Source organism: Zonotrichia leucophrys, chromosome 13, assembly GCF_028769735.1.
Source record: "Zonotrichia leucophrys gambelii isolate GWCS_2022_RI chromosome 13, RI_Zleu_2.0, whole genome shotgun sequence".
In the NCBI taxonomy this organism is placed as follows: Eukaryota; Metazoa; Chordata; class Aves; order Passeriformes; family Passerellidae; genus Zonotrichia; species Zonotrichia leucophrys.
Genome location: NC_088183.1, coordinates 17922162 through 17949528, shown reverse-complemented (window position 1 = coordinate 17949528; position 27367 = coordinate 17922162). Strand labels below are relative to the sequence as shown.

General features: G+C 42.9%; 1 protein-coding gene across 10 annotated transcripts in view; it reads left to right on the top strand.

Moving 5' to 3' along the window:
- Positions 1–27367, top strand: part of KCNIP1 (potassium voltage-gated channel interacting protein 1) — a 280128-nt gene that overhangs the window by 240121 nt on the left and 12640 nt on the right. For 9 of the 10 annotated variants that reach the window (XM_064725288.1, XM_064725297.1, XM_064725292.1 and 6 more), the window contains one exon: positions 22717–22841. In XM_064725288.1, the coding sequence (XP_064581358.1) occupies positions 22717–22841 (125 nt within the window). Of the gene's footprint in view, positions 1–3284; positions 3500–22716; positions 22842–27367 lie in introns of those variants that run through there. The other variant, XM_064725287.1, reaches the window with a different exon arrangement.

Sequence of the window (27367 nt, the reverse complement as noted above, 5' to 3'; positions counted from 1 at the left end):
GCCTCTTTTTAAAAGTTGATGATCCTCTATTTCTCTGCAGATTTCTACTGGAAAACAAAACTGGATAGCCTTCCTTTGGTTTAATCACAGAACCAATCTCACTCATTAGCTCAACACTACAGTAAAGAATGAGTGTGACTGTAGGGAATGGGCCCAGCTGTTAAGGAAAGCTCTATCCCTTACAGAAATTAGTTCTTATTATGAGTATTTGGGTCCATAGGATTTGCCTCCCATGACTCATCTGTAGTCAGCTCTTCAGTCAATCACTTGTGATTATTTGAATTGTTAAGGAACACTAGAAAGCTGATTTGGGTTAATCATATACCATAACAGTAGGTCAGTGTGTGGCTTCCAAGCTGGATGGTTGTATGTGTGGGGGCACTTGGTGCTCTGCATGTCAGGCAACTTAACAGCATTTTCCATTAAAAGTTAGCACAGTATGACCCTGATATGTGCCCAATATGAGGAATCCCAGTTCTTGGGGTGTTGCAGTCTGAATTGCTGCTAGTATAGTCCAAGGTAAGGAAGCAAAAAGGGCCTTTGCATAATACCCCCAGATGTTTTATTCAGCCATGCAGGGAGATGTTCAGGTCCCAGCACCCACACACAGAGGGTCTGAGTTTCAGTCTGCCAAGGCTCAGGGACATGGGAGCAGGGGAAGGAGCCAATGGGGTCTAACAGCTTTTTGAGGGAAGCTTCTTTTGTCTCCCTAAACCAGGGAATGCCCCCCCCAGGGTCTCCACATTGGGGCACAAACAAGCACGTGAACAATGAACCAAGTGACAATTTTGAGTTGTTTTGGGAAGTGGGAGAGAAAAGGCAGCATCCAGGAGGAACTGCCAGCATCAGGGTAATCCTAAAGCAGCCTGAAGGTCCTGGATGGGAAAATTCTCATTCAACATTCCCTCCAAGCTTGTTTGAAAACTGATTCAACCTCAGAAAAATCGGGATTTGGCCTTGACAGCATTGGATATATTGTTAAATGAATTCTGAACTTCTGGCATGCACGAATGCTGGCTCACTTCAAGTAGTGAGTACTCGAGGGAACAAAACTGCATGTTCTTTTGGAGCTGCTCGTATCAGGAATGCCTAAAGCATCAAACACTTTGGACTTGGCATAAATTGCAGTAACACAAACAATGGAACTCACGCTTTGCTGTGTCTTTCCCCCTTCTCTTGCTGAGGTGCTGCTGCAGGGCTTTAGGAGCTGTGGAGTTAAGATATTAGGGTGAGAGAACCAGAGGATTGCAAGCTCACCCTTGGGGAGCCAGATGCTTTGAGTTTCATTCCTCATTATAGCAAAATTTTTTTGGGTTTCCCTTTCTTTTTAATTAGTGGTAATCGGATGCAGCTGGGAAGAAACTTTGTGACTAAATGTATCTGTAAGTAAACAGAGTGCCTGGGAACAAGTGTGTGAAGTGGACTGTGATGCTGTATGCTCTTTAGGATGTGTAAACTTAAGGAGTCTAAGAAAACAGTGCAAAGCTCACCAGACAGCTAGTAAATCTGACAAGCATCCCTTCCATAGACAGGAAACAATCTGGCTATTTTTGTGGTCATTATTCCTGTCCAAACCTCATGTGATGAGGGAACTATTTAGTGCAATACAACGAGGGGGGGACCAGCATGATTTCTTGTTTATTTGGGGGTTTTGTGTAGTAGTAGTAGTTTGTTTTTTAAATTGGAACAGGACATGGTACACCAAGGAATTATCTAAATGTTTTGAGGTCTACTTCTCATGCTACTCTTTCAAATTATCCTCTCTATCTGGGAGAGATTTGACAGTACAGTGACTTCAGATCCTTGATAGTTTTCAAGCTGGATGTGTTAATCTGGGAGATATGAAACATGATGTGGCATTATAGCCAGCCATAGAGCCAGGGGAATGAAAACCTAATATGGCAGATGGTACAGAGCACTAAAAATTGCTTTGGTCTAAAGTATTCATCAGGAGAAGAGGCTTTGATGTAATGCCACTGAGCTCTGGGAAGGTGGATGCCCGTGGCAGAGAGCCCTCATAACACATTTGCTAGTCTGTTCTCCTTGGCCACCTACATAGAGAAATAAAGCTCAAATTCAATTAAAGTGCTCATTGCTTGTTGACTTGATCACTCAAGTGTGTGCGAGTAGTCTGCACCTCCAATTGGCCTCACTATGAGCATCTCTTAGCAATCCAGTGCACTATTTAGTTACTATGATACACAAAATCCTGTTGAGATTCTGCACCTGATGTTGGTATTCACCAGCAGTTTAAGGCAGAGTCAGCACCAGGAGAGGCTGTGGCCCAGTGCTGTGGGGTAAAGGGAACCTGCCCTGCTCACTGGGAACTGCAGGAAGGGGGAGCTGCTGATTGTCTGGGTTGGGCTGGACTGTGGGGATGCAGCAGCCTCTGAGTCCCGTAAAATGAAAGGCATCAGTCAGCTCAGTTCTCCTGAACATCCAGCATGGGACTACCAGTGTCTAATAGCATGCTTGAAAACCCCAGCCTTTACTGGTGTAGCAATATTGCAGCGAAACCAAGTGTTTTCTCATCTCTGGTGATAATGGGGAAATACATAATCAGCTTGTGAGCAGCCCACAGTGCTGCCCAGTGCCAGCAGCCTGGTGAAACACTGGGATGAAATTGTGGGAATTGCTCTTCTGCCTCAGCTGCCTGCAAGGGGAGCTCGTTCAGCCAGCCTGGCCCACCCCAGTGTGGCTGCATTGCAGATGGTGAGTGCACTTCTGGCTGTCCAGCTGCGTACCCAGGGGAGCTGTTAACAGACAGAATTACTCTGCAGCTCCTGGGCTGGGTGTGGGTGCACACGGGGATGTCAGAAGTGTGATTTTGTTCATCCCAGCATGTTGTGGGTGAGGGGAGGCATTCAGCAAAGGAAAGCCCTTTCCTCTCCTACAGTTTCCCTTATTCTCTTATGCAGTGCAGAAGAGGCATTGACAAAAAGCATCTGCATTGGCAGAATTACTGAGAAAAATCTCGAATGCAACTGGTATCACAGGTATTTAAAAGAAAAAGAAAAAGATGTTAGATGTCGCTGAGGTTAGCAGCGTGGTGCTCAATTGTTCTGGAGCAGAGCAAACTCCTGAGAGAATTACCCTGAGGTGAAAGAAAAAAAAGAAAAGGAAACCTTAGATTATGGTTTAATGCAGGAGTTGCTTGCATGTTCAAAACAAAAAAAAAAAAAAACAACAAAAAAAAACCAAAAAGAAAGGCAAATGAGAGGGGAGGGGGAGAGGCTGGGAAAGTGAGGGAGTGAGAGAGGGGGAAGAGGGGAATGTGCTGTGCACTTAGCTGAGCAGCAGGAAGGAAAGCTTGAAACAGGATTTCTCAGCTTCTGATGCCCGGCAGTTGTTTGCAGGCACACCAGGGGTGTCCGTGTGGTGCCTTGCAGGATGTGGACGAAAGGAGAGTCAGAGGGACTCCAGACTTTAGGGATTGTGGTGGTGGTGTGCTCCTCTCTGAAACTCTTGCACTACCTCGGGCTAATTGACTTGTCAGATGGTAAGAGAACTCCAGTTTTGCAGCTGCTATTTGCTTGTGTTGAAATGCATGTGAGTGTAGCCAGTGTAGGCAGCAGATGGCTGTGGGAGGAAAGTGGTGTCTGCCAGTGCATGGATTCTCAGTGTGGGCTTCGTCCTTATTAAGAATCATACAGGCTGCAAAGAGGCAATTCTGATTTATGCTTTATTGAGGACTTTTGTTTGCTTTTGATATATTACCTTAGCTAGAGAGAATCTGAAGCTGTGATGGTTTTTGCCTTGTGTATTATTTAAGTTTTCCTAATCATTTTTTCTTACTTGTAATTCTTGCTCTTTATTGAAAATGAATTAGAACCAAACTTGAAAAAGGAAAGGGCCTCTTGGGATAATGGAACCAGAACCAGATAATTAGGTGTATGATTTCATAGGGCTACAAGAGTTTTGTTGTGACTGTAATTTGCAGATTAAAGACATGATGGATTGAATGTGAACAAAACAAACTTCGCTGTAATTGCCATTCCAGACACATAATCTAAGAATAAATATTTCTGTTTTCATCAGCTGGAAGATTTGGTCTCTCTTCGACTTGTAGTGAATCAATGTAATGAACTCAAATTAATGTAGTGAACTTTTTTTGTATTAAAGGTTTTCCCAGATGTAAAGCATACAGGTTTTAAGAACTAAGTGTGCTTTAAAGTTCATCTTTTTATAAAGGGATGTAGGTATCACTGAATTTTTAAAGAAAATAACTTCCTAGTTATGCAAGTGAGGTATTTTTTAAAACAAAGGGACCCCCAAGTCACTGACTATATTCTTGCTTTGATCATTAACTGTGTCAAGTTTATACACCAAAGAAAATAGTAAAGATAAAATACTGGCATAAAACCTCTGTTTCTTTATATAGATTTCTTCAAGATATGGGTTAGTACAGGCTGGCAAAAGATTCCAAAAAAGTAAAGAAAATTTATATATTGAATCTGTTTTACTGGATCCAGAAAAGTAGATGGAATTTTAACCCTACTGCAGTAAAATCAATGCTGTCACATTATCCTAGAAATCCTCCTGCAGAATTAGGAAAAAATACTAAAAATTGCTTAATTAAGAATTATTTCTATTAAGAGATGTAAATCAGCATGTATTTTTTATTACATTATTTATTTTCTTATTTCAAAATTAATATCGTGGGAGCTTTTAGTTTACTCTTGGAATGTCACTGGATTGCAATTACATAATTACAAATAAATTAGGATCTCCAACAATGACAACTAATTTCAAATAATGGCAGCAGAAATGCTCACCTTAAAAATAGGTGACAAGTAAAATGGTGATGCATATGCATTGCTATTGCATTTGCTTTGCATTAACTGCAAGAATGTTTTTATACCTCCTTTGTAGACCTATTTACTATAATTCCAGTGTCTGTTCCTGAAGCAATTATTTTTTTCCTAGAAGAGTTTCCCTAGTGTTTCCCCAGCAAAGTCAAGTATCTGACAGGTGAGAAAGGTGTCTGTGTGAAGGCGAGAGGAGTAAAAGTGAGCAAATAGCTCACGCTGTGTCCATGGAAGAGCTCTGCCTGTGCTTGTTGGTGGTCAGCAGTCAGTGCTGCTCCATCCCTGCAGATGCAGGAGATGGCATTTACCTCTGTAAGGGACCACAGGTACTGGTGCACAGAGCTCTCATTGCATGGGCTGCCTGACAACATGTAGGAACACACTATATAAACCTGATCAGATTTGGATAGGTTTTATTGGAAATCTCTGTTTCTGGCTGCAAAAGAGTTCACTTGGAAACCAAGATATATTTACTTGGTACTTATTAGATAAGTTTGCATTTTTCCCTTTTGACTTTGTTCCTGTACTAAGAATTATTTATATGCTAAATTAGAACATTAATATAATGTGGGTGGTTGTTAATATCATGCAATACAGATTTCAGTAAGTCAGAGATCTTTAAAGGTGACATTAAGTTGTTTTCTTTGATGTGCTCGTGGCAGCAATGGAAAAGGCAAAGTAGATGATTACATTGCAATGCAAGTATTTATCATAACTTGATGGTCACTAGAAATGATCACTACTTTTACTTATTAAAAATAAAAACCTTATTAAACACCTAGAAATTCCAGCTGTGTTCTCATAGTTGTGCGTAATAATACTAAAATAGGACACTGCAATTGGCTATGTATATTTCTTTTAAAACTGTACTGTTCTGAAGATGGAACAGGCTTACTTAAACCATGTTCCTTTGTTCTGTTTAAATAAAAAATATCAATAATGAAAAAAACCCCATACAGAGAAAAAAACTGTCTGGAAAAGCCTGTTCCTGTGAGTACTTGTGGGCAAGTCCTTGCTGTCTTTGCAGCCTCTTGAGATTAGTCATTTTTGTTCAGCTCCGGACCCAGGATCATGCGCAGATCTCCAGCTGTACCTGTGTGCTTTGCTCTCTTGTCAGACTTGCAGCCCTTTGCATCTGTCTTTATTGAAATCCATCAATAGGAATCTTCAGGCTTTTTCTCAATTCTTCCCAGCTGTCAAATCAGTTTCCATCTGACTCACAGCCCTTTCATAGACCCTTCTTTTCCCCAGCTGCCAGGAGTGAATGATATGTGAGACAGGGCCAAAAAGGATTACTGGGATGGAGGTGTAATGCATTCTGTTTCTCTCCTCTGCACAAGGATGCATTCTGACAAATGTTCTCCAGCAGTTCTGGCCATTCAGTGACGATGCATCATTGGCTGTTTCAGTATTTCCCAAGAAGTGAAGTGAAAGGTGAAAAAAATTACATAGTCCTGTATCCCTCCCTCTCTTTTAGCTGTTTCTCCCTTACAGGATAAAATAGAAGGGCCAGTCTTTGGTGTCCGAGTTCCCTAAAGATAGGGAAAACAGAGTGATCACCAGTCCTGCGAAGCTAAGAACAAAAACGGGATGAGAATATCATGGGACGCATTCCACACAGCCTCATATTTAGGATTGTCTTACGGAGGTTCTGGTTGAGGAACTGTTCCCTTCTTGCTCTTGGTGCAGTGTCAGCTCCCCACAGGCAGCACAGGCCAGGAACAGCTACCTCAGCCCCCTTGCTTTGGGTCGATTACAGTGAGATGCTAATGCTCTGTAAGGAATTTGGAAGTAGGGAGTGTCATCTGACTGACTTCTTTGGCAATGCACTTCCCCACACTTCCCTAGGTCATGTTCTTTAATTGCTGGTATGGGAGTGATCATGACTTGAAGTATAGAAGTGCCCTCCTTGAAATCCTGGAGCAAATGGCCAGGAGAAGAAAGAGATGTATTTTTAGTGGGATGGGCAGAGTGCTGAGGGAAAGATAAAAAGTGCACTAGTGTGTGAAGTAGAATTGGTTATTGTGCTTTATGCATCAGTGTTTGAAGGATTTGAGTGTTAAGTTAACTTAGAAGTTTGTTAATGGTTTGAAAAGTGCAAACCTTTGTAGTAGCGATGCAACAGCTAGATAACTATCTTGATTAGGTATTTTATTAAGCACTACTTAAAATGGGCCTTTCTTAAAATAACATGGTAGATGTGCAAAAGGAATATACCAATATGCCACAGAAAAATTTCTGACATATCCCACACCATATTCCATGATTATTGTGCTTCTGGTAATTTTCCATGTATATAAAAATGCAACAGTACATGAGTTTTGTACCTTGATATACTTCTTCCCTTGCATCTTGTCTCTATCCCTTCAGACTTCCTCCCTATATGCATCACTTTATCTGCTGGGAACAAGGTTGCAAGAAGCACTTAATATTCTGTCAACTATTTTAAAATAAAAAGAATTGCACTGTATAAAGCTTGATGGAAATCCTCAGTTTTATTTTTTACAATAATTTTTGTTTGGCTTCAGTTTTTTCTCAAGATAAAATGCACTGATAATAAACTGATCTAACATATTTCTGAAGAGGAGGAGCTTATGCTTTACCCATTTTGTAGAGATGCAGGAGAGACTGTGGACTGTAACTGCTGCCTAAAATCCACCTTGCACACTCTCGGACTGGGGGTGGCCGTGCATGTCAGAAGTGCAGCTCCCTGAGCCAGGATGTGGTGCTGGGTGCTGCCCTCATCCATGGGGATGCACATCCCATCCAGCTGCAGCAGGGCTAGAGGCATCAGGCGGTTAGAGGGGAGAAGGGTGCAAGCTTTAGTACCTGCGAGGTAGGGCTTGGTTTTAAGGAAAAGCTAATATGAGTCAAGAAAAATACATGCTCAACATGTTCTAAACTGAATGGCAGCATCACTGAAGCTGAGTTTGTCCTTGTAGAGCTTGTAGCTGCCAAAGTTATTCTTCATTTATAACCATGGAAGTGTTTGCTGTGGAGGGTAGAGATCCCCCAATGCTCTTGAATCAGCTGTCAGACTGCTTGATAGATGTTAGAGTGTCTGTGATCGATTGTTACAGACCAAACTCTCTGTACCTGACGAGTACCTTTCTGTTCTCTCATTGTTTATTGTCTCTTCCCTTACAAGACTTTCCTCTGATGTACTTTGGAAAGGAGCAGCTGTTGGATGATAAGGGATTCAGGCAGAATTGTACATCAGTTCCATGAAGGTTACTTTGTTTAGAAGAGAGTAGGTAATAAAGGTAATAAAAAACCAACCCAACCTCCTGAACACCGAAAGAGAATTCTGAAGTATAATCTGAAGGGATTTCATTTTCACAAGAAGATTATTTCTTTTTCTTTCAAATAGTGGGAAATACAGCCAATATCTAATAGTAAATGCACACGGTAAGGATAATACCTTACTAAAGAAATTGGCATCCCTGCCTGCTTTGCTCAGCCAGGCAAGACGGATGTCCCCGTGTGCAGTCTGGAATACACAAGTCCTGAACGTCTCCCTGAGTTCTGTCTTTGTCTCTTCAGTCCTGCCATTGTGTTACAAGTGCATTTCTAGGTGTTTCTGGAATTATTTTCCTGAGTGAAGCTGTGCGAGCTGGCCTCAACATTTAACCACAAGGTTGGGTGTGCTTAAGGAGCTGACCCTTTCCTTGTGTGTGGTGGCTATCAAAAGTCTCTAAAATAGGAATGTAATAATCTGATACTCAGGAAGAAATTATCAGACATCTTTGTTGTCTGTCAAGAGATAAAATGTTAGCAAATGTGGAAAAGAAAATATTCCTTCCATGTATACTCTTAAATGTAGCCATGAGAGGAAAACTTGTCTTTTCATATGAGAATTTAGCAGAAAGAACAGAAAATATTTTGTGGTTTACCAAAAAAATCTTTCCTTTTCTTCTTGCTTCTCTCCCCTTCTTTTTCTTATTTCTGAAGTGATACTATGAGGCTCTTTAAATGAGTTTTATTACAGTTAATTCCCCCTCTCCTCAGGCAAGCTGCAGCTTTATGTACCAAATTTTTATTATACCCAGAAGCTTTCTGCCTGCTAATAAATAATGGTGGTAAATTTTATATGAAATAGATGTGGTTTCTTATTGCAACAGAAAGGAAAATAAGTGTGGAGTTTTTCCCGCTTGACACACATGTTTAAATCATAGAAGTTAAATAGTGTGAAAACAGCATTCACTTTAAAGAGATGTGGCCAGGTTAAAAAATAGGTTTTTTTGCTTGTACCATTAAAGATAACTTAGATCACTATTACACAAAAGGTGTTTGAAATCTTGCAGACAGATGTGTTTCGTAATTTTTCATTTGTCCTGTGAGGAGCAGTCAGCTGTGGTTTCTGTTCCCATTGCTGCAGTGAGCTCCTGTGAGCGGGGCCAGCCTCAGTGTCCTGAGAGCAGGTGAAGCAAGGGCAGCAGATTCTCCTCTCCCTGCAGGAGGAGGGAGGGAAGGAAAGGGGGCACTGAGGGGAACCAGCGAGAGGTGTGTGACTGTGTGAACTTTGGAAAAGGCCATCAGGGTTTTGAAGACACGTCCTTCCACCAACCCCAGGGCAGTGTCTGAGATGGCTTCACTCTGGTGAAATCTTAAAAATTGCTCGTCTTTTACACTGATTTGCCAAAGCATCATGGACACACTGTTACTAGTAAGTCTTAAAATAAGAGTTGTGCTCCAGCTTCCCCTGTTGATGCTGAACACATTCTCACAGACATGAAGCATCACTCATCTAGATACAGACCTTGCCTGTGCTTTCATGGTTGTCTCCGTGTTTTCAGAAACATTCAAGAACCACAAGAAAGCTGTCTGAAAGTGTCATGTTTTAAAATCTGGAATAATTTCACTTGGCTTGATAAATTTATGGTTCTGGGGGGAGAGATTTCTTTTGACTGAAGAGGATCCTCAAGAATTTCAGGACAAGGCTGCTTTTCTTGAAGGAATTGAGTTAGACATGCTTATAATTGGAAAGGGATAGCTATATAAATAGTTGATATAAATGGAATATAATTAACATTACTTTAAGCCCCCTTCTGCAATTCTTAAACCCACACATGGGAACCTTGAATTGAGGATGCATATCCAAATGTATCTTAATTAAGTCCTAATTAATCTTAATGTATCTTAATTAAGTCCTAAATTAATTCTTTCTCTCTTAAAAGGAAGTTTCACACAGTTGAAAGAGTAAAACATTTAATTTGTCCATTTTATGTGTACCACCCTTCCTGACAGCAGTGCTGGCAGTGCCTGGCTCCCTGCTGCAGCCGTGTGCCCATGGGTGGCAGTGGCAGTGGCAGTGGCAGTGGTGGGGTCTGTCACCACACCTGGTGTGAGGGGCTGCTGGAGCTGAGTGCACCTGAGAGCACTGGGGTTTGTTATAGATGAGTAATGCAATGGTTGGCTCTCCCAGTTAAAGGATGAATATTATGTGTATGCCAAGAAGTTTTATTGCTGGATAGTTATGTTATTGTGATTTGTTGTTTGGATGTCCTCTGTTCTCTCCATAGTCCCCTTTCCCCCTGTACAGTTGCCAAGGGACGGCCATGGTAGTCAGGACATGTGGAGGGAGGGCAGGCGGGTACCTGTGCCCCTTGCATGGGGCATTTGGGGTACCTGTGCCCCTTGCATGGGGCATTTGGGGGAGAGCAGGTGTGTACCTGTGACCCTTGCATGGGGCATTTGTGGGAGGGCAGGCGGGTACCTGTGCCCCTTGCATGGGGCATTTGGGGGAGGGCAGGCGGGTACCTGTGCCCCTTGCATGGGGCATTTGGGGTACCTGTGCCCCTTGCATGGGGCATTTGGGGGAGGGCAGGCATGGCAACACCTGCCCTCCAGTGAAGTTGCAAGGAAGCAGTCTCCCCCAGTGGACAGCAGGGAAGAGTTAATTGGCAGACTTTGGGAGGGATTAGGGTTACCTGGCACAACACCATAGGTATAAAAGACAGAGCATGCATTTTGTGGGTGAGCACGTGGTGGTTTAGTTCCACGCTCCCAGCACTGTAATTTTTCCTTATTTGGTCCTTTGTTGTATTTTGTTAAAGTTTAATAAACCTTTGAAATTTTAAAAGTTAGCATAATTTCTCACAGGTTTAGGGACAAAAGGTCCTGTAGTGAAGGTGAAGCTGCCAGACCTGTCCTAGGGCCGGAGGGGCAGGAGTGCCCTGTGCCCACACCTCAGGGCTGGAGTGAGGGCTTGAGGGCTCCCAGGTGCCAGGGCAGGACTGGCAGCTCACAGAGACTGCCTTTGTGTGTCTGCATATACAGTGCTCTAGCTCTCCATTGTCCTGTTATTCTGGGACTAGGCCAAAACTTAATTAAATTTTATGCAGATGAATAAAAGGAATATTGACATTGCAAGATGAAATCTGAAGCATTCTGAAAAGGAAATTTTTCTTCTTTATTCTTCACATGCACCATTTAAAATATTTCTAGCTAAGTATTTCTTGCTCCCTAAAATAATTAGGACTGTGCACCTGCAGCTGGTCAGGCTTCCCTAGGTTGATCCTAGACCAGAAGTTCCTGTCAAGGGTTGTGGGTCTTGGTTGCGTTTTCTCTTTGGTGGTCCCCATGGAAATGTCAAAGCCCAGAGCAAAAGAGAAAGAGCCAAAGGGCTCTTCTGTGCAAGGTTCAGCTCTGAGATGAGCTTATCCATGATGACACATTCATCTCAACCTGTTCCTTGTGCCTCTTGCTCTTTGGCAGATTTTCTTCATGTGACGGTTTTGGTTTGCCAATTTAAGATTTCCCCAATTTTAAAATTTCTGAGTCAATGCACTAAGGAGTGTGGCGGGCTTCAATGCTGGCCAATCACCAAGGCACTCACTTTCTGCTGTGAGATACGACTAGAAGAAAGGCAAAGCAGGCGTAAAACTTTAAGAGGGTAAAAAGAAAATTTTATTAATAGTGACTAAAAGAAAAAAAGTAGTGAGAATCAAAACAAACCCTTCAGAACACTTCTCCTCCCCCCACAACCTTTTCCACTGTTAAGAAACCAAACCTAAAATTTCCAGTCAGTTTACCACCTCTAAAATAGTCTTTCTTCAGTTCACTTAGGGAGAGAAGTACTTCTTGTGAAGGTTATGGAGACTTCTCTACAAGAGAAAAAAACCAGTTCTCTCATGGCTCTCAATTTCATCAGGACTAGCAGCTGCCTGGAGAACCCTGCCATCGTGAAATCCTTCCCATAGCCACAAGCCTTCCCAGAGCCTGTCAATGGGCCATGTTGACTTATGGGGTATTGTTTTAAAGATGAGCTGTTCAAAGACAAAAGTTCTCTTTATCTATCTCTTAAATAATCTTCATCCTGGGAACAGAAATCTTCTCCTGGGGCCATGTGAGAAGGCACCCTTCTCTTTCTCGGTTCAAACTGCTTAGGGGATCACAGCTACTTTAATACCAGCTTACTTTAACATGGAGGCCTTTGCTCGATATCAGTTCAAACACTTTCATCTCCCCATGGTTTCATGCGTTATAGGGGGGAAAAAAATTTTTTCTCCATAGCTTACAAGGGGATTTCAGCCTGAAGATCAAGGCATCTTCTCCTCCCTCCCATCTGAGACGTAACTTCTTCCTCACTAACCTCGATGTTTTCATGTTGTCTCTTTACATGCTTGCATCTTGTTCCTTTCTCTGATTCAAGTGAGGACTGAAGCACTGAACATCACGCCTGGGGCATACCTGCCACCGGTATCTCGTGGTGGGAGCTGCGGCTGGGCTGTGTCAGGATCGATCTCATGGTTGATCTTTGGTTTTCTCTGCGTTCACTTCCAGCCTCAGGGCCACACATCATGGGCTGCAGGATGCAGGGCTGCCTTTGGTCTCAGCTGCGCTGGGGGAAGGGCTCTGATGCCAAGATCTTCAGAGTCGCGGCCAGCTCTGCTCCGGCCAGGGCTCAGCAGCCTCCCCCCATTCCTGCCCAGCAGCTGCTGGGGCCCAGCCTGGCCAGAACGGGGCTGATGGGGGGCGGCGGACGGCCTGGGGAGGGGGAAGGGGCACAGCCCGCAGCGAGACCGCCCGGCCCGGCCAAGACGGGGGCCAGCGCCGGGGCCTGTTACCTCTTTGCCGACCAGAAAAGAGAGTTCCTGGCTTTTTGTGTCTTTAACATGCGTCTTTCACAGAGGCATGTCCAGGTTCTCATTGGTTCAACAGACTGACAGTTAAACAAAAAAACTTTGCATCACTTCCCTGAATTTCCTCCCATTCCAAACCATGACACTCCTATGGATTGCATTAGAGCTGCTACTTAACTTCCTTAAAACAGAATGAAACAATTAGAATTATGAAACCTAATATAGTCAAATGTTTTCGTGGCTTCTTTAAAATCAACTGACTTGTAAGAGCAATCAGCGCACATGTGTGCAACATCTGCTCTAATGACTCTTTTCCAAATCTTGCTCGTATTGCCAGCCATTTCCCAGTACTCATGGGCACTCTGTCTCCTCGTTCTGGTTTAACATCTGTGCTGCTAAATGAAAGTAATCAGAGTCAGCATGAAAATTTAATAAGCTGCATTCTGGCACTGGTCATGTTCCTAATTGTGTATTTGTTTTCTGCCCACAGAAGTCCTCAAACATTGTCAGCCAGAACACCTCCAGTGTTTACAAGCACTGGTGTTTATTAGTCTCAAATTACTCTCTGTTGGTGGTATTTCAAAAACAGACCAGATCTGAATTTGCCAATGCTTTTAGGGGACTGATCAAAGCCGGACCCCAGCCTGGGAAGATCTAAACCTCACGGCCTTCCTTTCCTAGTTAGAAAATTACTGGGTTTTGGAAGCAGAAAGATCCTTAGACAGAATAGTAGAATCTAAATCTTCTAATCCAGAGAATGGTGAAGTTTTAAATAACTAAATATTTTGGCTTCACAGCAACTCACCAAGTGTGTAGTTGGTTGCATTTACATCCTAGTAAGTGTCTTACAGTGGTTGTCCCTATAGGCCTTCCAGGAGAAGCAGAATAAGGACAGAAAAGTGGAAGGAAGTTTTGTGCTTGTCCCAAATTACCTTCTGCCACAGGAACAAAGTTGTAAGGTTCCCAGCACCACTAACCGGGCCAAGTTTAGGAAATTGTGAAGCTACCGTCTGTTTCCTGAAACTCTTCTGTCTTTTGTGCTGGGCTTTCAGCTCCCTGCCTGTTTGCTTTGCTGCCTGTCTGGAGCAGCCAGCTGGTGGTTTGGCTCTTGCACAGGAGTTCAGGGAGGTCTCAGTTTCACCCAGTTTCACAGTTTCTCTGATGCTGCCAGTGAAACACCTCAGACCATGTGCCCCTCATTCGCTTTCTCTCTCCCCCCTCCAGTGGGATGGAGAAGAGAATTGGAGACAGAAAGGTAAAGATAATGGATTGAGATAAGACCAGTTTGCTAGAAATAGCAATGAAATAAGCAAACAAACAGTAACAACAGCAATGCTGATAGCAGAGTGCTCAGGACAGGCGAACTATTCATTCCCTTCTGACCACTCACTCCCTTCCTAAGGGAATAACCCCAGGGGTGAAGGATGGGGAAGCAGTTGGCTGAAACATCACCACAAGCTAGGTAGGCCCTCAGGAAAGAGAAAAGGAATTCCTTGTAAGAAACTGTTGGAAATCTTGAAATAACTTGCTGCTTTCACACTGGAATTTTACTAATGCCAAAGAATATAGTGTATTGGATGAGGTTTTCTATTTTTTTTAATTGCCATCAGGAACTGACATTTATTTGGATGAAAAGTTTCAGCAAGAAAATGCTCTCACCCTGGGCAGTGGTGTGTTTGTGTATGTATCAATTCCTTGTATTATTCTGCATTCAAAATAATCTGTGGGAGGAGAATCTGGGTACAGGTACCAAAAGCAGCTTCATCTGAGTCGGGAAGAAGTATGTAGTCTGTACTTAAAGGAACATCGGCTGTAGTGGGGTTCAGGCACTGTCCTTTTGTCTTAATGTCCTGAAGCCTCCCTTCTGGTTCTGCTTCTTGGCAACTAAACACTGGGACATAAATTTTTTTATGAAGACATCCAGGCACTATTGGTTGCCCGAGATCAGGATCCATTGAAATGCCCGAAGTGCCCATGCAAGCACATCCAGGGCAGTCTGTGCCCGGTGGGAGGCCCTGAGCTGTCCCCAGCCTGCCGGGCGTGCACCATGTGTCAGCAGAGAGCTTGCTCACAGCACCACACACATCTAAGGACATTTTCTCTTACTGAAACATCTGGATCTGTATTGGAATGATACTTCTTTTGCAGTTTCTTCTGTGCAAATAGAGCTTAATTGATACTCGTGTTCTGCTTAATTATGCTTCACATTTTAGAGCAATCTGTTCAACTTGAACAGTTCTGTGAAGTGGGAAAGTGATCTTCTGGGAAGTACTAGCTCATTTGGATGGGATATGCAGAGCGCTTATTTACGGTGGTGTTTCTGTCCTCAATTCTGACTGGACCAAACCAATTTGTTCTTTTTCTAGTCTTTACAGAGGTGAATTACCATAATGCAGTGGTCCACCTGTTCTAAGAGGAAAATTTCTTCACATTCACACTGCCACTGTTGCTTTATATTTCTGTGGCAAGTCCTGTTTCATACACTGCAGTTTCTGAAAGGGAGTTGTCTTGGTTTGGAAAGACAGGTGTCTGCTAAATAAGGCAGAAGCCTCCCCTGAAATGGAGAATGTAAACCCCCTCCCTCTGAATTTCTATGAATTTTAAATTAGGAGGCTCTCAGGCAAAAATATGGGAGCAGGAAATAACAGTTCTTTATTAGGGAAGAAAAAGAAAAGATAAAATAAACAATGCAGTAAACCAAAACTACACTGACAGAATCAGAACACAGGCTGACACCCTGTTGGTCAGGGTGTTGGTAGCGGTCCAGTTGGAATTGTGGCTAGAGTCCTGGTGTGGTTCTGTTGGAGCAGGGATCCTGTAGAGAGATGCAGTTTTCCTCTGAAGATCCAGTGGAAGAGGCAGCTGCTGTTCCTCTGGGAAATCCAGTAGAGAAAAGCCGTGCTGGTATTCCAGAATCTCCAGATTATATCCAGGTAGGAATGCTTGGCTCCTCCCTCTGACCAGAGCATCTCCCAGCAGGATGCTGTAGTTCTTATCAGCCATGCAGTGACCTTCAATGGCCTATTATCAGCAGATGTTCCCCTCGGAGGAAGAATTGGGTGTGGAAGAGATAAAGGAAACTGCCTATTTAACAGAAGACAACTGCCATACAGATGGCAAATAGAATACATCTTGCCCTGCAATCTGGGACAGTAATGTATGCTAACACACACACAAACTTCCTTAATAAATGTGAGCAAACCCACATGTTTACAGCTTGGGAAAATAAATATTTCTGGTTTTAAAACCCTAACCGAAGTTTCATTTAAAAAACAACAACCACAAATTCCAAACAAACTGATCATGAATTGACATTTAAGGTCAAAGTAGAAAAAACAGCTAATTGCTTTTTAAAGATTCTTAGCGTGAAATTGGAATTGTGCAGAATTCCAGTGTAGGTTATGAGCATGGATGTATTACAGCTCTGCTCATTTGCTGAATAATTCCCCAGTGAAGAAGTAAAATTTTAAGTAACTGGGTAACTTGAGAGAGAGAAAGCTGCAAAGAGCTGCTGTGCTGTCAGTAGACTTTGACAAACTGACCACAAACATGATGCAGGGGGGAAAATGGCTTCTGGATCTATCATAGTCATGTGAACATTTGCAAGGAATAAAATTTGAAAGAGTGCTCTGGCTGTCACCACATGGGACAGGTTGCTCCTGCAGGATGCTCCTGCACCTCCCCAGATCTGCAAGCTCAGGATCCCTTGGCGAGGGCACAGGCCAGGCCCTCAGTGGAAAGGGAATGCACACACACTTAGAGGCACAAGTTCTCTGTCTCCAGGTGAAAAGTCCTAATACAAATTAAAATCTCAAGGGAGGCTACAGCTTTGTGATCCACTGCAATTGTGCCCTTAGACACTGTACATGATTGAGAGTGCACTTACAAGGAGTTTATGTGGTTTAATTTGTGTTTGTGCCAAACTGAGTACGTGTTCACCTTCTCTGTGCCAAACCCTGTATCTGTTCACCTCTTTCTGAATGCTTTTATATGTTCTCTTGTCAAGTCTGCAGCCACTGCCAAGTGTGTGCAACCCTGCCTGCTCAAAAAAGATGCCTCTAAGGGGGAGAAAACCCCTTAGGTTTTACATTGTAGTTAAAACTTGCATGAATGTAAATACAAAGGTGTATTTTCCCCATGATAACGCAGGGATAAAAGGTACTTGAATTAGGCACTGAACTAATTAATATTTTTGATTGCTTGATTTCACTCTATTATATATGTTCATTGATAATTGTTCTTCCAAAACCTGTTTCCTAACTCAAAGCTAGAGCAAACCAGTCTAAATGGAAATTGGTGCAGTCATAAATCAAGGACTTGAAGTGTCTGATTTGCTTTTTAATGACAAAAAAAACCATCAACAACAATAATTCACAGAGATAATAAGTTCATTTGTAATGCATTTTCTGGGCTCATCAGAGGTTTTTTTTGATAAATTACCTATTCCATAAAAAGAAAAAAAATAGTTTTACTTACCTAATTCATAATTCAGAAGTCTCTTACGACTATTTAATGAAGTGTGCTCTGAAGAGTTTCTGATAGTTCTTCAAAAAAAGCATCATGTTTGATGCATCATGGTTTTTCTTTTCCCTTGCTGCTTTGGAATCATAATCCTGCCTTGGTTCCAGCTCAACCTGCATTTCCCACCTGGGGAAACCAGTTTAAGGCCAGTGGCTCCTGCCTGCATATCCTTTGTGTGCACTGCAAGGACATGTTGCATCTCCTCCTCTGGGAATTGTCACAACAAAAACAGTTCTAATGACAGGTCAACTTCATACAGTGTCTGCAAAACATCTGAATCCAAATTTGACATTGTATATTTCATGTTCAAGCCATGGTACCTGATCTTAGCTGTGTGCCAAAAAAACATTTGGGAGATATCTCAAAATTCTGGTGCCTCCTTTTTTGGAGAATAATGTTGGGTTTGCATCCCTGTGTACAGCTGTGAAACTAATTAAAGGAGAGGCAGAGGACAGTATTTGTACCTTGTGAACAGATCATTGTAAGGATTAGGCAAGAAATTTTTTACAATCTATTTTTTACTAATTATATTTTTTATTATTAGCTATTTTTATCTTAGAATTTTATACACTGGTGGGTTTTCAGGTATCTTCTCTCAGCAAGTGGTGGTGTTGCAGGTTCACACAGGCAGAACCAGCCTGCTAAGCTTGGCTGTTTGTGAAATTAATTTGATGATGCTGGTTTAGTGGTGAAAATCACAGAATATTCTGGCTTGGACGAGACCCACAAGGGCCATCAAATCTAACTCAAAATAGACCTGAAGGAGTCAAAAAGTCTTATCAGAAAAAAGGGATTGGATATGGAGACAGCACTCTGTCCAGGTTTATTACCTGGAGAGAGTCCCTTTTGGAAACTGATCTCTCCAGCCAGGCAGTATACTGTTAATAATTATTTTAAATAATAATAATGGGTGTTCAACTTTAATTGCGTTTACCATTTGATACATCAGTAGGTACCTCTGTTCCATTTTTTCACCGCTGTTTGCCATGAGCAGATTTTCCTTGCCAGTTTTCGGGATCTCAGTGGGGTGTGAGCTCGTGTCCCTGTGCGGGCTGTGCCAGGCAGGGTCGGGGAGGCCCCAGGGCCGGGACAGTGCCCGGGGCCAGCGCGTGGCACAGCCAGGAATGAGCTGCCAGGCAGCGGGGCCGGCATCGGGGGGCTCGGGGTCCCAGGGACGCCCCAAAGCTCTCGCCCAGCCCCTGCCCCAATGAGCGCTTGTACACTCAGGCCTGGAGTTATTTTTCCTCGTGAAATTTCCAAATATTTGCAATTGATCTCCCACAGGGAAGACCTGTTTTCTGCGTGACCTGCCCAAGAGCACTTTCTGTCTGGAGATGAATTTCAAGTATATCGTGGGTAAACTAGAGTTAATTTTTTCTTCAGGTCCTTGCTCCTAAAATATAGCTGCCTTTTTTTTTTTTTTAATAAAAGTAAGATGCAGTCTAATAATTCTTGCACATAATTTAATCCCCTTCAGCTATATTTGTAAAATTACCCATTTCATCTAACGCCTGTCAGTTTTACAATTAACACTGGGCACATTACCTGCACTTTATGCCTTGACTGTTTTCCTTAACAAAAAGTGAATTTATTATAAGCAACTTGTTTTCAAAGTCCTTCCATGAACCACGGAGACTGGTGTTCTGCATTTTCACCTCGCAGCCTTCAGATGCAGGGGACAGCATCATTTACATCTTTATTAAAGTCATCGTTTAAACTGTTTTAGGCTCTGGGTTGTCCTTGGCCAGCCCAGCACTGTATCAGACATCACTGTTGCTCATTTGGCAGGGCGTGGGCAGGAAATGCTGCAGGATTGCAGGCGAGGAAGATGCCAGGGGCTGTTTGGGGCTTGTTTGCCCTGAGCGCGTGGCCCAGCGCCCCAGCCCTGGCACGGTCCGGGGTTGAGGGGCAGCTGCAGGCACCAGCAAGGCTGGGCAGGCTCAGGATGGCGGCTGCTCGCTCCCGGAGCCAGGCAGCAGCTGGGGAACAACACACCATTGTTTTGTGGAGCACAAATTGGCCTTGGGTTGGTGGAAGGTGTCCCGGCCTGTGGCCGGGGTTTGGAGCTAGATGATCTCCAAGGTCCCTTCCAATGCAAACCCTTGTCTGAAATGCAGGGCCATTTGCAGGCACTTTGAGTGTGGAACTTCCCAAATTAAAGATAATAGAAGGTAAAATTGGAACAAATATGAAAGGATGAATAAAGCAAGCATCATTAAATAACTTCTAAAGTGTATTCTGTTTAAACACTGATTTTCCTTAAGGAAAATTCACTCTGTGCTCTTGAGCAGGGAGCAGTGAAATGAAAAAAGTCTCTTTCATTAGCAACAATCTAAAATATGCATGTACCTGCAAGTGTGTCAAGATTATTTTTCTTTGTGAAGTGAAGTCACTGTTTGGTTTCCGTTATGAAAGGAAATGTACATATCCTATGGGCTAAGCAAATACAGATGCTATTTTGCACAAAAAATACAAACCTAAGTGATTATTTTAACCTGGGCCTACAGTACAGTAAGATTACCACGGGTGATTCTACCAGATGCAGGCCTCATACCCTGCTATTAAAGCAGCCACAAAAGTATGGGCAGAAATAAATCCGAACTCAAGAAATACTACATCCCACTCTTAGATTTTAAAACACAAGTGAATGCTCTGTACCAGCTAAACAATCCTCAGCCTAGGACAAATCTCACTGCAGCCATCTGGTGTGGAAGGGATTCATCCTGGGATGATTTCAACAAGTGTTGGAAATAAAAACAGAAAAAGAATAAATCACCATTTATCAGTACCTGTAAGCAGAAGAAGCCTTCTGCATTAGTTAATGCTTCCCCCTGATTACTGAACACGGAAAACCCAAAAAAAAGGAAAAAAAAAAAAAAGCAGCTTTGCTAAGGTTCAAGCTCTCACTGAGCAGCTGGATGGTGTCCAGCCCCTGAGTGTGTGTCTCCACCAGCAGCACAGGGATGTCCTGCCAGCTTGGAAGGGATAAGGATGCTGTAAGGACCAGGCAGGTACAGGTGTCACTGAGCTGGGGAGGTGACCACACTCGCCCCTCACTGTGTGTGCAGTCGGTCCCAAGGTCTGTTCATGCATCAGTGAATTGAAGAAGAAAATTAACTTTAAAACAGCAGCAAGGTTGTTTCCTAGGCTTGAATCTCTCAGGAGAAAACTGTAAACAAGGCAAAACTGAGGAAGAATGTGGTATTAGATAAAATATCTTAACATCATTCCTATCAGAAGTTTAAATTTGCTTATGTTTATGTATATACACTTCTGCTTGCACTCACCACCCTCAGTGAACTTCAGTTTAATAACACTGTAGTTGTAATAAATGCAAGAGCTCATATTTCATAGTGACACCTCTGAAGAGCTGGAGGGACTGAGCCAGGATGATAATGAAAATGCAAATAAAAGGAAATACAATGCCGTGATAAAAATGAGGGCAGAGGAGGAAGTGCCAATCTCCTAGTTTGCCACTGAAGTTCCTGTGGTTAATGTATAGGTGGAAGAAACAGGTTGAAAAGAGCTGACTTGAGAGCAAGCACTGAAAGGAAACAAATAACAGAAAACCCCAAATCTTTGTGGAGGGTGAAAACTATTGAGGTGGATTTTTCTCTCCTTTTTTCAACCACTCATTTCTCATCCCTCATTTTAAAGCATTTCTTCCCCACAATTTTCTCTCTTTACAGCTTCTGCATTCCTTCGTTTTGTGTCATTAATTGTCTTGCAAAGAAAATGGCTTTCCCCCCTTATTTCAGATTACTTTTTCCTGTAGCAGACATCCTTTTACATTTCCTTTCTTCTGACAGGAGTTGTAATTTCCAGACTCTTCATTTTCCCTTTGTGTGGGGAAGGCGTGTACTTCAGGCTTCTTTTGGCCCCTTGCCAGCCCTGAGTCCCTTTTTCTTTATCCTGAACAGCTGATACTCTGCTCCTGTTCCTTGCTCTTACAGCCTCTCACCTCCTGCCCTGCTGTGCAAGGGACCTTCAGAACAAGATTCAGGAATACATTTTTTCTGTTCAAGCCTACAGATGCTGACTGGGATGTTGCAGATGTGGTGGATTAAGAGGATAGCTGAAGTCACCAATATTTTGAACCAGTTTCTTAATGCGGACAAAATGAACCAATGTTAATTAAACATGAGCATTTACTGACATGTGCCCTCCTTAACAATGATCAATTTAATATGTGTATATGTATGTGTGTGTGTATCTCTGCAAAATTAATTAGCTTATGAAATACACCTTTGGACTGGTCTGTTGTGTTCTTTCACTAAGCTAGTCTGCTCTGAATTTATGCCTTTCCTCTATTCAGAGTAACTCTATTTCCTTGCAAATTTCCATTTAAATTGTTGGCTTACAACAGAAATGACTATATTATGCTTGAGCCAAATAACCTAAAATGTTTTTACAAGATATGAATTGTGCAGTTTTTGACAATAAGGGGAGTGTTTGCTTTTATGCCAAGCAACTTTTGGGTGTGGATTGGATTTTCAGGCCAGCTGAAGGCTGGATCTGGTCTTTGAAGTTTAGAGAATCTCAAACTGATAGACACTAAATATCTATGTATTTGGGTATTGCATGCATGGGGGATGGGCTTGGCAGGGGAAAACATGCATCAAAAATGAAGTGAGGTTATGGTAAATCAGGGTGTGATAATATCTTTCTTCCTTGTAGAAGAACACTCTCTTTAATAAAATGCATAGAAGTGTTTTTCATTTTTATCTCTTTCTCCAAAAAGTCCTTCTAAATCCTGGCTGAATTAATTCCAGATTCTGCAACTGTGGACAAAATTTGAATTTCTCCTAGGACTAAAGTGATCTTCAATGTCTCTAGAGCAAGCTTTTTGGTTAGCACACAGAGGAGATTCCCTCGGTGTTTAACCTCAGTGTAAGGTCGTTGTCTGATATCCCTGAGCATGTCGGCTTTCCCTGGTGTATTTGCACAGCTAGAAAGCTGAAGCCAGTACTTCAGAAGTGCCATTCCTCCACGCTGTCTCAATATTTAGTATGAAATGCCTGTGGCTGCTTTTGGAGCAGTGTCTGCTGCCATCCTGCTGCTCTCAGCACCATTTTGGCTTTGTGAATGGGCAGCTAATTGGCAGCCCAGGAAGAAACATGAGCTATTGCCTTACTCCTGTGGCTTTTATTTTGCTTTCAAGAGGTTGAAAACAGTTACACAGATCAGTTCTGTTGGTGGTTTCTTTTTGATCTGTTGCTCTTGAAATCCAGTCTGTCCTATCCATCATGTTAAAAGAGCAAGGGTCACAACCAAAATAAATATTTTCCTGTCTTCTCTTTCAGATAAAATTGAAGATGAATTAGAAATGACGACAGTGTGCCATAGACCCGAGGGACTGGAACAGCTTGAAGCACAAACCAATTTCACTAAAAGAGAACTTCAAGTTCTTTACAGAGGATTTAAAAATGTAAGAACAGTACTGCAATGAACAGAGTCTAATATGTATGTCCTCACCAGCCTCAACTGCTCAGCTTGATTATGTATTATTCCCCTGCTAAGCATTAGTAGTTTTGTATAAGATCTCCCTTACCACAGAAAATGAGCACAATCTGCCTCTCCATCTAATATTTATGACACTGCAATCTGCCTAAAACTGGGTTTGGATGAATATTCAGCACATAATGGTCTCATTAAACTTGTTCCCCAAATGTCAGCAAGCACACTTCAATTTCCTCAGCTGTGCCAGTACTTGAAGATAACCTGAAAATGTTTTTATGGCTACTTATTTAAACCTTGTTTTCATCTCTTCATGTTCAAATATAAGTGGTCCCGTTCACTTGTGATTACGTGCCCAGGATGGACATTTCTTCCCTTCTCTAGCTGCAGAAATCTTGCTCTTGTAGAGCACTTTAGGACTTTAAGGTCCTGCATAGGTAGGCAATAAGGCTGGAGTGGCAGGAGTTAAAGAGAAACCAGAAGTTGGATGTGTGTTAAGGCTGAGGAGAGCAGAGAGAGGCTGCAGACAGCTGGGCAAGCAGGCAGCAGTGCCAGCTGTGTGCTTGGGTGTGCAGAGCAGCTGCGTGCCCAGGCTGTGAGCCCGGTTCCAGCCAGGCTCCCTGGGAGCCCTGAGCCTGCAGCCCCCAGCCTCAGCCTGGCTCTGCTGCTGCCTCCCAGGGCTCCTCACAGTAAGGAGAGATGGATGGGGAATGTGGAGGCTACATGCAGCAGATGCTTTATGCACCTTGAAGAATGAGTACTCATTACATGTTTGCCTGAGGGTCAGGATTTAGTCACCCAGGTGGTTTGTGCCAGCCGATGTTTTAATGATGATTAACAGGTCAGAATCAAACTGGCTCAATAAACACAGAATGGTTTTTATATTCTCTTGCAGGACAGCTCCAGCATTTAGAAACCATTACAGCAAAATGCTGTAGTTTCTCAGTCAAGTCTATTGGGTAAAAACTTGTCTAAAGAAAGCTGGGCCACCTTAAATACAGGCAGTTCTGAGGAACCTGTGGGACTTTGACAAGGGCTTTTATTTTTGACAGATTTTTGAAATTTGATCAAATCACGTTTCCAGACTTTTCCAAGGAGTCTGTTGGTTTCACCCTTTATTTCTCTGCTCACTTAAGTGGGCCAAAGCACAGCTCAGCTTTCTGTATTTTTTTTAGTGTGTGTGGCATATTTCTGCAGGTTTGCTGCGCACAGGAGGTCATTTCATGTGTGAAGTTGCCTAACTGAACACTGGTACCTCTTTATGCTTTTGCCAGCCAGCAGGAAATCACATGGCTTTTGAGACAGAACTTGGCAGGTTAACACCTTGATATGACATGACTGCTTACAGAGTGAGATTAAACCCAGTTTTGCTAAGATCTCTATTGTGCCTTCTGTATCACTGTTGGGTGGGAATCCTGTGTGGGAGAGCTCTGCTCTGTGCTGGGGGGATTTGCAACTGCAGATGCAAACCCATGAGGCAGACCTGGAGCACTCTCAGCACCCATGACATTTGCCCCCAGCCTTTTCTAGTTCTGCCTGCACTTTGCACTACAGAGACATTACCTCCCAGGGCAGTAGTGGCAGACAAGGGCATTTAACTTGTGACCTAAACCTAGGATATCACTGAAGGTCTTGGTATTAATTGCCAGTGGTGGCAAGGTCTTGGTTTATATCTGGATATCAGGACAAAGCAGGCTGGTTTTATCCAGCTGATCTGCGTACAATATACACAAAGTTTCATATGTAAGGTTTAAATTGACATGGAAGTGCAGCTTTAACACTGGTAGCCTGCAAATCCTGGTTTCAATGAGGTGGGTAATTATGCTCAAGAGGCAAACTGGCTCATCTGTTACCGTATTTGCTATTGTACCAAACAGTCTGTTCCTTGGGATGATGTTACAGTGCCATCTGGAGATTCAAAATCCCTGTGGGAATACAGTAATTTTCCTCCCTGGCTTATACTCACTGCTTGTTCTCAGTGGTTACTGCACAGGTCCTGTTCAATCACAAGGCAACACCTGGATAATCACAGAGCAATTTGCAGGAACTTGTGTAGGGGACAGAGGGATGGAGGTCCTGGCTGCAGAGGATTTAGTGCACAGGAGCAGGGATAATGTTCCACCACAGGCAGCTCAGCACAGCCTGGGCTGGCCTCTGGACTAGTGCTTGTCTGACCAGGGTCCTAATTCTCAGTACCTTTAAACCTGTTCTTTCTGTGTCTCTGAATTCTGTTCCCGCCTCCCCCTCCACATTATCTCAGTCTGTTCTGAGGATGTCACTGGTCTGGTCTGGTGGTTTTGCCCCACAGTGACAGAGGATGCCAATAAATTCATCTCCAGAGAAGCCAAGCATGCTAACCAGGCGTGCATCATTACTGCCTGGCCAAATGTTCCCTCTCTGCCTTCAGCTTGCTTTTCCAGTCGTGAGAGGGTGCCACCCTCCAGCATCTCTTGGTTGCAGGACCAACAGTTCACATTTACCTAGCAGCTGCCTCTGCCCACAGGATTCTGCATTATGAATGGTGAATGGTCTCCTTTGCACCTCTCTGTTAGCTGTGGTAAGACTGAAGCCAGACTAACATGAGGTGGTTGGTCCCATCTCTTTGCTTGGGATTCTAAAAAAGCAAGGTTACAAGCAAACCCATCAGAGCCTTTGGTGGGTCTTGCCTTGGTACAACTTAACAAAAGAAAATGTGATACCTTCTGTCTACAAAAGCACCAGAATTGTTTGAGCTAAACAGCAATATTGGCACAGGAACAGAATGGCCGTGAATAGGCATAGGCTGGAATTAGAAGAGAGTTTCTGCCCCCCGGAGGAGTAAAGTTTGGTGGCCAGTCATGGACTTGCAGGGAGGAGAGCAAGGAAGTATTTTTATTATTAAAATTGATAAATTGATGTCTAATGAAGTGACCAACTATACAGAGATTTGAGTTTGGTAATTCAGGATCTTCCACTTAGGCCATGTTTCACGGCTTGCATTCTTTGGAATCGAGTACATGGATTTAAAAGAACTGGAGGTTTTGTGAGTTTTTTTGCTCAGTGTAGGGGTTTGTGCTTTTAGGGGAAATGCTTGTTAGCTGCAAGGGATAATTTCTTATTACTGAATCAGGAAACAGACAACCCAAATGACTGAGGGGCTGCTGGAGACATCCTTGCCTTGCTTTAGTGTGTGTATTTTAGCAAATCTGTAACGTAGGGTAGTATGAAATGTAATTGTAAAAAAAGGCAGGATTATGGAGGTTAAAGTGAGCAGTACAAGCAAGGGAGAAATGTTCTCACACTTTAATAATCCCCAAAACATCTCCAAAGTGGGAGAACATAGAGCAACAAACTACATGGAATGTGTGAGTGCTTAGAGATGCAAATCTGGATTGTGCCTTTGTCTGTGGTCAGCTAACTTATTAATTTAGCAAAACGTGGCCCTGGGTACTTATCCTCATGTTCTGGCCAGCTGAAGTCAGGAGGGTCTGAAAGGCAGGGCGTGCTTTGCTCCCCTGTGGTCCCTGCATCTCTGCTTTGCACAGCTCTGAAAGCAATCAGTGAAGTTTATTTCTGATTCCAGCAGAGGAAAAATGCAACTGCTTTATTTATGTTTGATTTTCCTTTTGGTTTTGTGGGTTGGTGTGTTTGGTTTATACATGGATTCAGCTCCTTTGTGGTATAGTGATTTAAAAGAAGAGGGTAAGTTCAGATGCACAGCTTGTGCTACCAGAGCTTGGTAGTTGGCCCTAGGAAAATGAGGGATTTGTTCTGTGCTTGATGACAATACAAAAAAAATGTTCACTGTTTGGCATTTTAAAAAAATTACTACTTTAAGGAAATGAGAAGGGTTAACCTAAAGCCCTGCTATCAAAGGAAAGCCTTATGAATACTACAGTGAAGGACTGTGTTCTCCTTACTGACAAAGATTTTTTCTTGAATGAGTGAATCTTTATTAACTTCAGTGGAATTTTAATTGACACTAAGCTCACCTGCTCTGTGTCACAAGTGAGATTTCTTTCGAGTCAGCAGAATTAAATAGTACTGTAGCACTAATGAAGCCTCTGGAGCATTATTTGGCTCTTATAAAGCAAAAATAGTGATCAATTAACTGCAAATAAATTGGTAGTAGCATATGTGTCTGAAAGCAATCCAGTTATAGAGAGCTAAATGGGCTGATCAATGTCAGCACTGCCTCTCCCCAGCACTTCTAGAGCTGTGATGCAAACTTTCATTTGGCTTCCAGATGGAGCATCAGAAGCAATAAGGATCATGTAGAAATTCAGAAAATTAAGCAGGCCAATGGCCCAACTGCCAGGCTAGCCCTTGCCCCTGTGGGAGAGCACAGGCAGCAGCAGCAGCCACGTGCACACCTCTGGCAATAAAGAGAGGGAAGGGACCTCAGGGACTCTGCACTTGTGGGGAACATAGAGGAAAGAATGATCAGTCCCTCAACTGCCAACCATCTTTCAGCAGGTGAAGTTGTGGTTCTTAGAGAATGCAACAGTTGTCTTATCA